This window comes from Sceloporus occidentalis, unplaced genomic scaffold (assembly GCF_023333645.1).
Source record: "Sceloporus occidentalis isolate IW3139 unplaced genomic scaffold, rSceOcc1.0.p SCAF_2, whole genome shotgun sequence".
Lineage (NCBI taxonomy): Eukaryota > Metazoa > Chordata > Lepidosauria > Squamata > Phrynosomatidae > Sceloporus > Sceloporus occidentalis.
Window position 1 is genome coordinate 125355510 of NW_028316982.1, and position 12397 is coordinate 125367906.

Below are 12397 nucleotides of genomic sequence, written 5' to 3' on the forward strand. Positions count from 1 at the left end.
GACACAGCCCTGTGGGACCCCACTGGTCACTTCTCTCCAGGATGAAAAGGAGCCATTGTTGAGCACCCTTTGCGTTCGGTCAGTCAACCAATTACAAATCCATGTAACGGTTGCCTTGTCCATCCCACATTTTATAAGCTTGTTAACAAGAATGTCATGGGGAACCCTGTCAAAAGCCTTACTGAAATCAAGATATATGATATCCACAGCATTCCCTTCATCTACCAAGCTAGTAATTTTATCAAAGAAAGAGATTAGATTTGTCTGGCATGACTTCTTTCTCTGAAACCCGTGTTGACTTTTTGTGATTATGGCATTGCTTTCTAGATGTTCACAGACTCTCTTTTTAATGATCTGCTCTAGAATCTTTCCTGGTATTGATGTCAGACTAACTGGTCGATAATTGTTTGGAGCCTCTATTTTCCCCTTTTTGAAGATGGGGACAACGTTTGCCCTCCTCCAGTCTGCTGGCACTTCTCCTGTTCTACAGGAGTTCTCAAAGATTATTGCCAATGGCTCTGATTTTACTTTTGCCAGTTCTTTTAATACCCTTGGATGTAGTATTAAAAGAAACTACCAATGAAACAGCCGATGAAACTACCCCAAAGTATGAAAAGAAAGCTTTTATTTAAAAGAGAGAAAAGAAACCAAACAAGAACATTGGTAAAAATCCTTAAATAATCCAGTTTTGAACTATGTACATTGTCTGTATCATAAACACTTTAAATTTACCAACTTTACATAAACTGACAATTAGGAAGAAGACAGTTCATGTGCACCCCCAGAATTCTGTTTTAGAAATAAAAAGATGTAATAACCAGGTTTCAGCTTAGAGAAGAAAAATAATTAAAATGCATTTTATCTTCATGCAACAAACAATTCACAATACATTATCTTAACAACATAAAAGAAATAATTTCCCCATTATTGGCCATTTTGCCAAATGGCAAAAAAGCTGGCAGGCTGCTTGTGGCAACTTTAAGTGCATTACTACATAGAAAAAAAGATTCAGTTTATTGAATAAGAAAAGAAAATGTTTAGTGGCATTTCTGACACTTTCTCAAAATATTTTAGCTCACTAACTTTAGATGTCTTCCTCAAAGTGTTAGTAGGTGTCAGCTAATATATTAGATGTTAAGACATTTTTATATCTACCACTGGTGCTGTTTTCTTTCCTTCTTTGTGTGGGTGTTAACCGTATGCCATTATTTTGTCATTCCAAGAACACAACTACATAAAATAAGCCAAAACCATAAAGTTACCTTATGCAAGAAGGCACAGTCGGAGAAAAATACCTCTTTGGGACAAACAACAACTTAAGAGCCAAAAAAGAATCTAACAAAACAATCTTGGGCTCTTTTCTAGACAAGGAGCATTGCTATACAGGATGGCGTATACCAATAGAATAATCCATCAGACCCACTATCTTTGGCAAAGCTATTTGGACCCCCAAATGATACAAAAAGGTATCTTTCTTTAAAACCAAGTTTTAAAGGAGCTTATTTTGTATTTTCATACAGTGAAAATTCATATTTGGGAGGCATTTCCATGCAGACTGTAATATGTGATGATTTGGAATGTGTGATAACTTGAATGAATTGTGGTGTGAAGGGAAGTCACCATAAATTTTGGCTTCCCAGTACACAATGTTTGGCTTCATGCTATGTCTTATCAATGAAATATAGGAAAGAATATCCTCTTAGTATTGATATTTGGAAATACCCCAAACTCTTGCAATTGATTAAGAGTTTGCAGTTAATGATGGGATCTCTGCACATACTATGCTCATATTCTGTGCTCATATTATAGCAACCAAATTCCTTCCCAGCATTTGAGAATGTGTGAATGTCAGCAGTCATGAACAGTGAAATAAATTATTAAAGAAAACATCAAAGAAACTATGGAAGATTTACAAATATGAAATCAGCAAGGTAGCATGTTATTTTTGCATTTTGCCTAATGCTTTGCCACACACGTAATGACAATAAAGCTGAATATGAGAAATATTACATCAGAGTTAATGTACTGGAGGTGAAGGGGCAACTCTTCCCTAAACACAGCTTCACCACTCATTGTTTGTGATGACTTATTTGCACATGTAAATATACCCTCTAGCAGATATTATTGAAATATTGTGGGAAACACTGTATGTGCACAAGTTGGAGTGGGCTTGACATATATGAATGCTTTCTACTCAAGAGTGTTAAATTGCTGCTTCTTTTCAACACATTCCTTTAAAAAGAATATAGTCACTGTACACAAAAATGGACGAAGATTGGGACAGCAGGTTGTAATTACTAGCAAGAATTTCTGCTTAGGATAGATGCTGGCAATAAGAGCTGATGCTTGTACTGAATCTTTAGCAGTGCTTCTTCTTTTCAAATAAAATAAAAGCTGTTAAACTGGTCATTTTGTTCTGGGACAAGTGATGTTAGAACAGATGGATGAAGTTAAAAGCAGCAAGATGGCACAGCAAGTCTTGTTGTCTTCAAATAAATGGTCTATGGTAGACGCACATTTCGGAGGCCCCTCAAAATTATGCTACTGGGCTACTTTGATACAGACAACAGGAGGTTTACCTGAAAGACACAATGTTTGTTTCAGAGGTTGTTTTTAGTCTCCAAATAGGTTCCATGAATACAATCACACTGCTGGGAGACTTCAACTGTACCTGCAAGATTCTGTGCTACTAGTCTCCTTACTGTATCTGACCTGCTCCTGACCTTCTTAGTGGTCATTCCCACCCTGTTGAATTCTCCTTGCTCTGAGAATGCACTGACCCACCTGAATCCCATTTTGGGAGAAAAGAAGAATAAATCCAATAAATAAATAAATAAAGATGGATTTTTTGTTTTGATGCCACCAGGCAAAAACTGTTAAGGACTAATGGATTTCAAGGAGCTTTCTTATGGGGTTGGGTGGGGGAATGTAGTCCTAAATTTTGTGTGTTTTTAAATGTTTCTATATTGTTTAATGCATGGTTTTAAAAATGGTGTTACTTCAACTGGGTTTTTTAATTTTTTATTATAGTGGGCCCTCCCCCTTATGCAGGGATCCATTCTGGATCCCTCTGCGTAAGTGGAAATCAGCATATGTTGGAGCTCCATAAGAAGTAATGGGGCCCGCGCCTGTGGTAGCACAGCACCACACATGCGCCATGGGTGCACGCCCCATTAGTTCTTCCAGGGCGCACGAGGGGCTCTTCTGGTGCGGCTTTCAGCATATGCTGAAAGCTGCATATGGCACGCCCGTGTAAAACGCAAGCACACTGTACTATGCTTTTAACTACTTTTACAGTTGACCCATCTTCCGGCCTGAAAGGGAGTGATCAGGCACACCCAGCTCCACCAGGGATAGCCTGAAGAAAGAGGCTCCTGCCTCCTTAACTGTCATCTTCCAGCCTCCTATTCCTCTCCAGCTATGCTCTGACTGTGTGGGGGAGAGGCTTGCATACCCTAATGAAATTGTGAGCTATGCTGGTGGTGGTATAATAGCCACCGGTAGGGCCTCCCATGCCAGACAGGTCACAACTGAAGGGTCTGACCAAGAGCGCCAAAGGGCAGGATGGGCTCTCTAGCCTTATGGCAACCATCCTAGGAGAAGGAAAACTCTAATCCCAAACCTGGGCAGATGGTGCTCATCTAACCCTGTAAGGTCAACCATCTAAGAGAAGGAAACTCTAATCAAACCTACAACCCGAGGACCTCGCTGCCATTGTCCATGCTTGTCAAGGCCTCAGCAGTCGAACCTCTGGTTTAAAGGGTGAGACCAGTTCTGTGCACTCTGCACTCAACCAGAAAAATCCAATGCACAGGCTCGAAGGATACATCCAATGTCATCAACACGCTTGTAGAAAGCACGGATGAATCCTTCGTGAATCTTCATTCGCGAAGTAAAGCCAAGAAGACAGTTGGCCCTTCCCTTACACAGGGGATCCGTTCCACACCCTGCCGCGTAAGGGAAATACCAAGTAAACTGAAGCCCCATTAGAAACAATGGAGCTCGTTCCCAGGGCACGCGCCCCGTTGTTTCTTCTGGGGCATGGGAGAAACCCTTCCGGCACGGCTTCCAGTGTATGCGCGCCTGCATATGACGCAGGTGCAGGGTATTTGTGAGCTGCTTTGGGTCTCACACAGAGAGAAAGACTGCATAAAATGCAAAAAATAAATGCATGAAAAGTAAGAAATATACTTCCTGTCTCCATCTAATCAGTCAGTCAATCAATTTCTTTTATGGTTTCCCTCTGGTGAACTAATTCTGCTAAGCATAGGCTCACCAACAAATTCCTGATGTTCATTGCAGATAATTTCCTCTTTCAAAAGCTAGAGAAAGGAACATGGGGATCAGCAATCCTGGACTTGATCCTAATCAGTAGATCGATTGCTACAATCAAAGTAAGGCCTTTGACAAGGTCCCCCACGATATTCTGGCAAACAAGCTAGTAAAATGTGGACTAGACAAGGCAAGTGTTAGCTGGTTTTGTAATTGGTTGACTGGCTGAACCCAAATGGTGCTCAGCAATGGCTCCTCTAATCTTCTTCCATTCTCACAATCCGTTCTGTATCCCTTCCTCTGAGTCTTGTATTGGCTATCTCTTCTTTCAAGTTCTAATACTATTTCCCCCATTTTAGCCCTCAGTCTTGCTCTTTCTCACTTCTTGCCCTTAATCTGTTTATCTCCTGGCCTCTTTCTTTTTCTCTCTAACTTTTCCTCTCCCCCCACCCTCCCCCCAACTCACACAGGACCTTCCTGAGTAGGGGCTCACCAATAACAATGGGAGGAACAGTGCCAAGTGGGACTAAAAAGGAGAGGGTGGGTAAACATGCAACAGATGAGTAGAAATATACAGGGAACTTTTGATAAAAGATCTTTACCTATATACATAATTAAATCATATAAAACTTCTCTCTCCATCCAATGCTGTATCTCCAGCTTGTCTGACTGATATTTGTTGCAGATGAGCATGGCAAAATATCCCCCTGTTCCCATGCTCTCTAATGTGTTTTAATACTGGTTTTAATTATTGTATGGTATCAATTATTTTAAATAGTATTATGTTGATACTGTTTGTTGAGGGAAAGGGAGGGAGGGGATGTAGAGGCTGTATTGTATGTATTACCATGGTTGTAAGCTGCCTAGATCCAGACAGAAAGGCGAGGTAAAAATAATTTATTATTATTATTTATTATTATTAAGTAAAACAAATTTTGGCAAATGTGTAGCCCCTGGCAAGGAATATAATAAAGGAGATAAAATCTAGACTTTCTATGCTAAATGGGGGAATCTTGAAAGGGGCATCAGGCAGAAAGAGGATCACACTTAATACTAATAAACACAGGTTTAAACACAGGTAGCGCATCTAGGTGGCCACCAGAAATTAGAAAAGAAAGCAGGGGATGGAGTGAAGAGGGGCAACCACAGATACATTACAATCACATACATAGCCAAACATCTTGGCCAGCAGTGCAAGACAGCAGGTGGAAGGTGTATAACATCCAAAAGGTATTGTCCTGCACTAAATCAATTGCTGGATTATTTCCCATGTGGAAAAAAACCTGGATGAGAACGGGAAATAATGTGGACACCTTGGGAGAATATGTGCACATGACTGGTAACATAGATCCTCAGGGGAAGGGTTTCTCTTGGTCCTGCCATTATCACAGGATCACTTGGTGGGAGGCTAGACTAGCCCCCTCCCTGTTTTCCTTTTACTGCTAAGCAAAAATGTTTTTATTCGGGCAGGCGTTTAATATATAATCATGACAGGGTGGCTTATATATGGGATGTGCATTTTAGTTTTTTTAAAAAAATATGTAATTTTATACTGTTTTTACTTCAATAATAATAATAATTAATAATTTGTTTTATTTATATACCGCTGTTCCAAAGATCATAGCGGTGAACAGCAAGTAAGCTAATTAGCAAGTAAGCTAATTTGCCCCCAACAGTCTGGGTACTCATTTTAGCGACCTCGGAAGGATGCAAGCCTGAGTCGAGCTTGGGCCCTTTTGCTGGTCTTGAACTCGCAACCTTGTGGTTTTGAGTGAATGGCTGCAGTACAGGCATTTAACCACTGCGCCACCAGGGCTCCATGCTTTTACTGTTTTAAAATTTTTATTGTTAACTTTCAAAAATGTTTTTATTTGTGAGCCACCCTAGGTCCCCTTCTGGAAGAAAGGTGGCATAAAAATGATACTACAACTACTACTACCACCACCAACAACAACCTTCTCCTCCACTGCTCCCAGATTATGGAATGGCCTGTCAGAGGAAATTCCTCATATTGCCAGTTTAGACAGCTTCAAAAAGGCTGTCAAGACGGATCTCTTTCAGCAGACCTTTCCTGAACAGTCAACCTGGCCATACACTGAACACGACTTCCTCTTTGAATACTTTGTACCCAATTGCATGCTGTCTATTTTAATTGGAGTACTTTTAATGTTTAACTGTTTAATTCTTGTTTTAGGGGAGAGAGGAAAATGTTGATACTGGGGATATTGAGGAAAATGGGGATATTGAGTTTTTGTATGAAGTTTTAATCTATAAGCCACCCCAATTGTCCTGGACAGAGGGACAGGGTATAAATAAAGTATTGTTATTGTCATCATTATCATCATGTCAAAGCCAACATGGTTTGTGTGACCAAGTATTAGTAACTTCCACTGGCTTAAATTGTGACTGCCTTTAAATGCAAAGTAAGTTCAACAGGTAGACTTCCTTTCAACTGAAAAACAAAAGTTGGTACTTACCCATGATACGTTCATTTCCAGCAGATGAGGGTCCTAACATCCTGTATTCTGGGTTAGCTCTTCCCACTTTGCTCCTGTAGGCAGGGACAATAGAACAAAGACCAGCCCCAATATAGGGAGGAGCTAGCCTCCCTGGGCCTCAGTCAATAACAAGCCAAGCGACTAGTAAGGTAAAATCAAGGAACTGATCTTTAGTAACATCAGCTAAGGGTTAACTAGAACACCTTAGAAAAACTAGTCAAAGAACAAACAAGAACTCAGAAAACCAATCCAGCAACAAGAAGAACAAGGCAGGTTCACCAACAGTCAGGGTCGGAGGCCACAGGCAGCACCAGGTGGGCAGGATGTTAGGACCCTCATCTGCTGGAAATGAACGTATCACGGGTAAGTACCAACGTTCGTTTTCCCAGCAGACAGGGTTCCAACCTCCTGTATTCTGGGATTTACAAAAGCCCTCTCGAACTGGGAGGGAAGTGCTGCTAGGAGACTGTGGCCCCCGACACAATCTGTTGGAGGACCCTCCTTCCAAATGACGCCTCAGCGGACTGAGACACATCCAGTTTGTAATGTCTTATGAAGGTTGAAGGCGACTTCCATGTGTCTGCCTTGCAAATTTCTGATGCTAGCCGTCAGGGCCGCAGAAGTAGATGCACTCCTGGTTGAGTGCACCATCACCCCCTCAGGTGGAGTGAGATCAAGAGTTCGTTAGCTCTCTTGAATACAAGACCTGATCCACCTAGTCAGAGTCAAGACCGATACCTAGTGCCTCAAAGAGCCCGGGCGAAAGGAAATGAACAACGCCTCGGATGACCTGAAGGTTGTAGTCCTCTTGATGTAGTGCCAGGTCTTTTCCAAGTCCTTCGTAGGATTGGGGCAGAATGAAGGCAGGAGAATGTCCTGTAAAACGTGAAAGGCTGAGTTGACCTTAGGCACGAAGGTAGGGTCTGGACAAAGGCACACTGAGTCTGGCCTAAAAATACACAAGTCTTTACGTACCGACATTACAAACTGGCGGAGGTAATGGCCATGAGGAAGATGGCCTTGAGGGAGAGGTGTTTGAGGGAGGCCTCCATCCCGAAGGGACTCGAACGGCCCAACCATCAGCGCCTTTAAGACCGTGTTCACGTCCCAAGTTGGAAAACGATGTCTGGTGGGCTGGGCCCTGTTGGAAACTCCCCTCAATAGCCTCTTAATGTGAGGATGGCTGCCATTCTAGCAGCTCTCTTATGGAGCAGAACTGACGTGATGGCAGACACCTGCCTTCTAACCGTGTTGGGTCTGAGTCCCTCTTTAATGCCATCTTGGATGGACTGTAGCAGGTCAGCCACTGAAAACCTGAAGAAGTCGAGAACTTGTCTAAAAGGTGGATTATGGTGGATTATGTGATCAATCAGAATAGAACCTGATCTAATCTGGACCTATGGCAGCTTCCACCCTATCACTGATCACCTTGTCAACTGGTTATAGCAATGAAGGTGATATTAAGGTGATTTAACTTGTAGCAATGAAGACTTACCACTCTGAAAAAGGAATGTTAATGTCTGACCACCAACTAATATTTCAAAACAATGAGCAGTTCTTTATTGGAACATCTGTGTACCTGTGTAAAATAAGACTAATTTCATGGTTAGGCAAGGGAGACACTGGATTAACCTTTATCTCGCAGAGATTGGTGAGTGCATGCAGAAGCATGGATGCACTCTGTGTTTACAGGGCCTGTTGTCAGAATTAAGTGATTTCATCAGAGGATGAACTTGTCTAGAGGCTTCAAAACTCACCCAACTCCATGTAGCAGACTATCATGGAGAGAGGCCTGGCCTGGAAGACAAAGAGCCCTCCTCCAACCACCATCTTGAGGGGGAGAGAGGCCAGGCCTGGAAGACAAAGAGCCCTCCTTCCGACCACCATCTTGAGGGGGAGAGAGGCCTGGCCTGGAAGACAAAGAGCCCTCCTCCAACCACCATCTTGAGGGGGAGAGAGGCCTGGCCTGGAAGACAAAGAGCCCTCCTCCAACCACCATCTTGAGGGGGAGAGAGGCCTGGCCTGGAAGACAAAGAGCCCTCCTCCAACCACCATCTTGAGGGGGAGAGAGGCCAGGCCTGGAAGAAAAAGAGCCCTCCTCCAACCACCATCTTGAGGGGGAGAGAGGCCAGGCCTGGAAGAAAAAGAGCCCTCCTCCAACCACCATCTTGAGGGGGAGAGAGGCCTTGCAATTTTTTTGTATTGTATTGCAATTTTACTGTACACCGCTATGATCATTGCGGAATAGCGATCTATAAATAAAAATTATCATCATCATCATCATCATCATCATCATCATCATCATCATCATCATCATCATCATCATCATCCTATATGAAGGCTGAGGAGTCTCCTGGCTGAATGAACTGCTGATTAAGGAATCATGAAACGGTAACAGAGGGCATGGATAACCCTCTGGTATCTAATTTCGAGGAGAGAACTTTCTAAACAAAAAAGATCTGTCACAGGAAAACAAACCTAAATCTTAAATAGTATAGTGGGCCCTCGATATGCACTGGAGTTGGTTTAATGCCTTTGCATGAATGAATGTGGGCATATAGATGGCGAGCGTAAATCCCTATATGGGGCTGTATGGTATGTTAAATCTGAGCACATGTGCTAGCAGAAAACAAGGTATAGGCACTAGGAAGTCCATTTTTCCAGCCTCAGAAGGGCAGTGGACAATGGTGTTTGGACCAGACATTGCCATGAAAAACCCAGTCAGGGATAAGACACTCACCCACACAGCAGCTAACCTTATAACAATAAAATCACAGAACCATGGAGTTGGATGAGACCACAAGGGCCATCAAGACCAACCCCCTTGACATGCAGGAAATCACAATCAAAGCATGCCCAACAGTATGCAGAGGAATCTTGTAGCACCCTGAGACCACTAAAAGAAAGAGATTGGCAGCATGAACCTTCATGGCCTTGAGCCCAATTCATCATATGCATGATAGACCTTGTCACAACCAAGCCAGGGAGTAGTTGAATGGCATGCCCATCAGCAGGCATTCTTATTTAAAATGTAACTATCTAGACAAGGTAAGAAGCAATTGTGCTCGTTTTGGCGAATTCCCTCAGGGCTCTGCAGGATCTCTGTATGGGATTTGAAGCAACCCCTTAGTAGAAAAACCTGATTTTATGTTTTAAAACACTCATGGGGGAAAGGAGGGTTTCTCCTGGGATGGAGAGGAGGCTGTTTGTCTATTTGTTTATGATTAAGAATTTTTCTTAACCTCCCGTATTAGTGCGAAACCATCTCATGGAAGAAACTGTATTTTTTAGTTTCTTCCCTTTAACAGACATCTCTCTTGTGAAAGAAGGGAAGGAGAGGGGAGCCGGCTCTCCTGAGGCTAGCTGACTAAGGTTCCCTGTGTTTTCTAACAGGGACTTAACCCTTTTGCCACTAAAGTGGAACTTGGTTTGTCATCTTAATCCAATATATCTATCACCTCATATGAGATGATTTATCAAAGGTCTTCAATGCCTGTAAGCATCAGAGATCTGCTGAGTGACCAGAGGAGCGAAGTATCTTTCTCCTTGCTTGAGACACCCTGTTTATTAGCATTTAAGTGAATCTGTATTGTTAAAGCTTATGCTCTTAATGAGAAGTGCTATGGCTGATACCAGTTTGCACAAGGGAGGCAGAACCATGTGCTCATCTTATGTCTTAGGCTGTTCCAGCTAAGGCACAAAGGCTCTGGCCCTAATGGAGGCAGGGATGGAGGCCCATGAGGAGGGAAGAAAAGTCATCATGTGGCTTTTATGGCTAGCCCTCTCCCTAGATGTCTTAGTTCCCAGGCATCTTCTCTGGCCTGGTAAAAAAGGAGAGGGGGTGAGCAGAAACAGCACAACTCAAAACATCATGGGCTAACAGTAATAAAATGAACACCAGAAAAAGTTAACCAGTGTCTCTTGTAAATCTGAGCCCCCAGCCCTGTTGCTGTGGGGGCTCTCCCCTCCTTAATTTGCCCCATCAAGGGAGACTGCCTGGGCAGTAGCTTCTTCCAGGCAGTGAGAAAACTGCTCTTAAGTTAGCAGTGACTAAAGACCATTGCTAATTATGGGTAGATAGCTGCATATGGCCTGTAGCGTAGTCCTGATATTCAGAGGGCACTTTATTTTATTTATGTTTGAGACAGCCCCAACTTCAAGCTGGGGTTCAGAAGCTTAGCCCTTTTAATCTCAGGCAGGCTTTATAGTAACCTGGATGCATTATAGATGCTGGCTTGGTCCTCAACTCTCTTCCCACTTGCATAGGTAGCTGTTGTGGGACATGGCTCCCCATTTATCTAAGGTATATCTGGATCTTGAGAAAGGATAATCTCTGATGGAAAGGAGAGGCCAAGCACTCCAACTGCTCTCTTTAGAGTGCCATAGTTTGGGGGAGCCAAACACAATAGGGGGTGAAGGGAACTCTCCACCCATGATATACACAAGTGGTTTCCACCCCATTTTGTTTGTTTGTTATTTTTGAGGAGGGAACACAGGAGGATTTGTATCCATGTGCTCTCTCAGAAAATCATAGAATCATAGGGTTGGAAGAAACACCAGGGGCCATCCAGTCCAACCCCATTCTGCCATGCAGGAACTCTCAATCAAAGCATAACCAATAGATGGCCCTCCAGCCTCTGTTTAGAAGTGGGTGGCAGAGGCCATGCTCTCTCTGGGGAGGACATGTTGGATGCTCCGTGGCAGCCAAAAAAGATCATTTTAGAGTTGGAAGCTTCAGCTCCTGCTGGGCCCTGTATAGCTTCCTTTACAGCCATGCAGCCAAGATGGCGGCTGTAGAACGCAAAGGAGGAGTCCTCTGCCTCCTTACACACCATCTCATTATAAGAATTCAAAAGGAATGTGCAGGAGCCCTGGCAACACCACCATGTGTTTCCCAGTCTGCAATAGGATCTCCCACACCTGTTGGGGTCCTGGGTGCCATTGGGGCCAGAGATGGGAAGGAAGGGGGAGACCAAGAGTTTATGTCCCCATCTGCCCTCCTGGCAGAGTCCCAAACCTTTTGTAGGCATAGTGCCTGCAATGGCAATGGCAGAGGCCTCATGGCAATGCCTGCCCCGAGCGAGGGCCTCAGATCTGGCAAAGGTTCCTTGCTGGCTGCAGAGAGAGGGCCCCTGGTACTCACCCCTTTTCCTGTGTCTTCTGGCTGGCTTACCTCTCTGACCTTGGCCATTTCAGGCTGGGCAAAAGTGATGCAGAGAAACTTTGCCATGGCTTTTGGCTGGCCTGTCCTCTGAACCCAGGCCCTAAACAGGCTGGGCAGAGATGATGAGAAGGGAAGTTTCAATGACTTCTGTCCAGTTTCCTCACTGATCCCTGGCCCTAAACGGGCTGGGCAGAGGTGATGTGGAGAAACAGAGACATAGAGGGGATATCCCTCACTAACTGTTCCCACGGCTCCCATGTGCTGCAAAGCTGCTTGCAGAAATCTCCTGTGCTCCCACCATGAAAGGGGGGTAGCTTTGGAGGAGAGGGTGAGTCATTGGCAAAGCCAAGAACTTTCTCCAATCCTGGGAGCCCTTGCCATATTAAGTCTTTCTTCATGTTTCCAAGGCAGCAAGAGAAAACGAAGAGAAGAAAAGGACTGGAGTGGCTGTAGTGAAGAAGTT

General features: G+C 43.7%; 1 protein-coding gene across 3 annotated transcripts in view; it reads right to left on the reverse strand.

Moving 5' to 3' along the window:
- Nucleotides 1–608: 608 nt before the first annotated feature.
- Nucleotides 609–12397, reverse strand: part of LOC149318986 (conserved oligomeric Golgi complex subunit 3-like) — a 92067-nt gene continuing 80278 nt past the window's right edge. For all 3 annotated transcript variants that reach the window (XM_089510871.1, XM_089510870.1, XM_089510872.1), the window contains one exon: nt 609–2579. In XM_089510871.1, coding sequence (XP_089366997.1) covers nt 2550–2579 — 30 coding nt within the window. In that variant the 3' untranslated portion in view covers nt 609–2549. The remainder of the gene's footprint in view (nt 2580–12397) is intronic.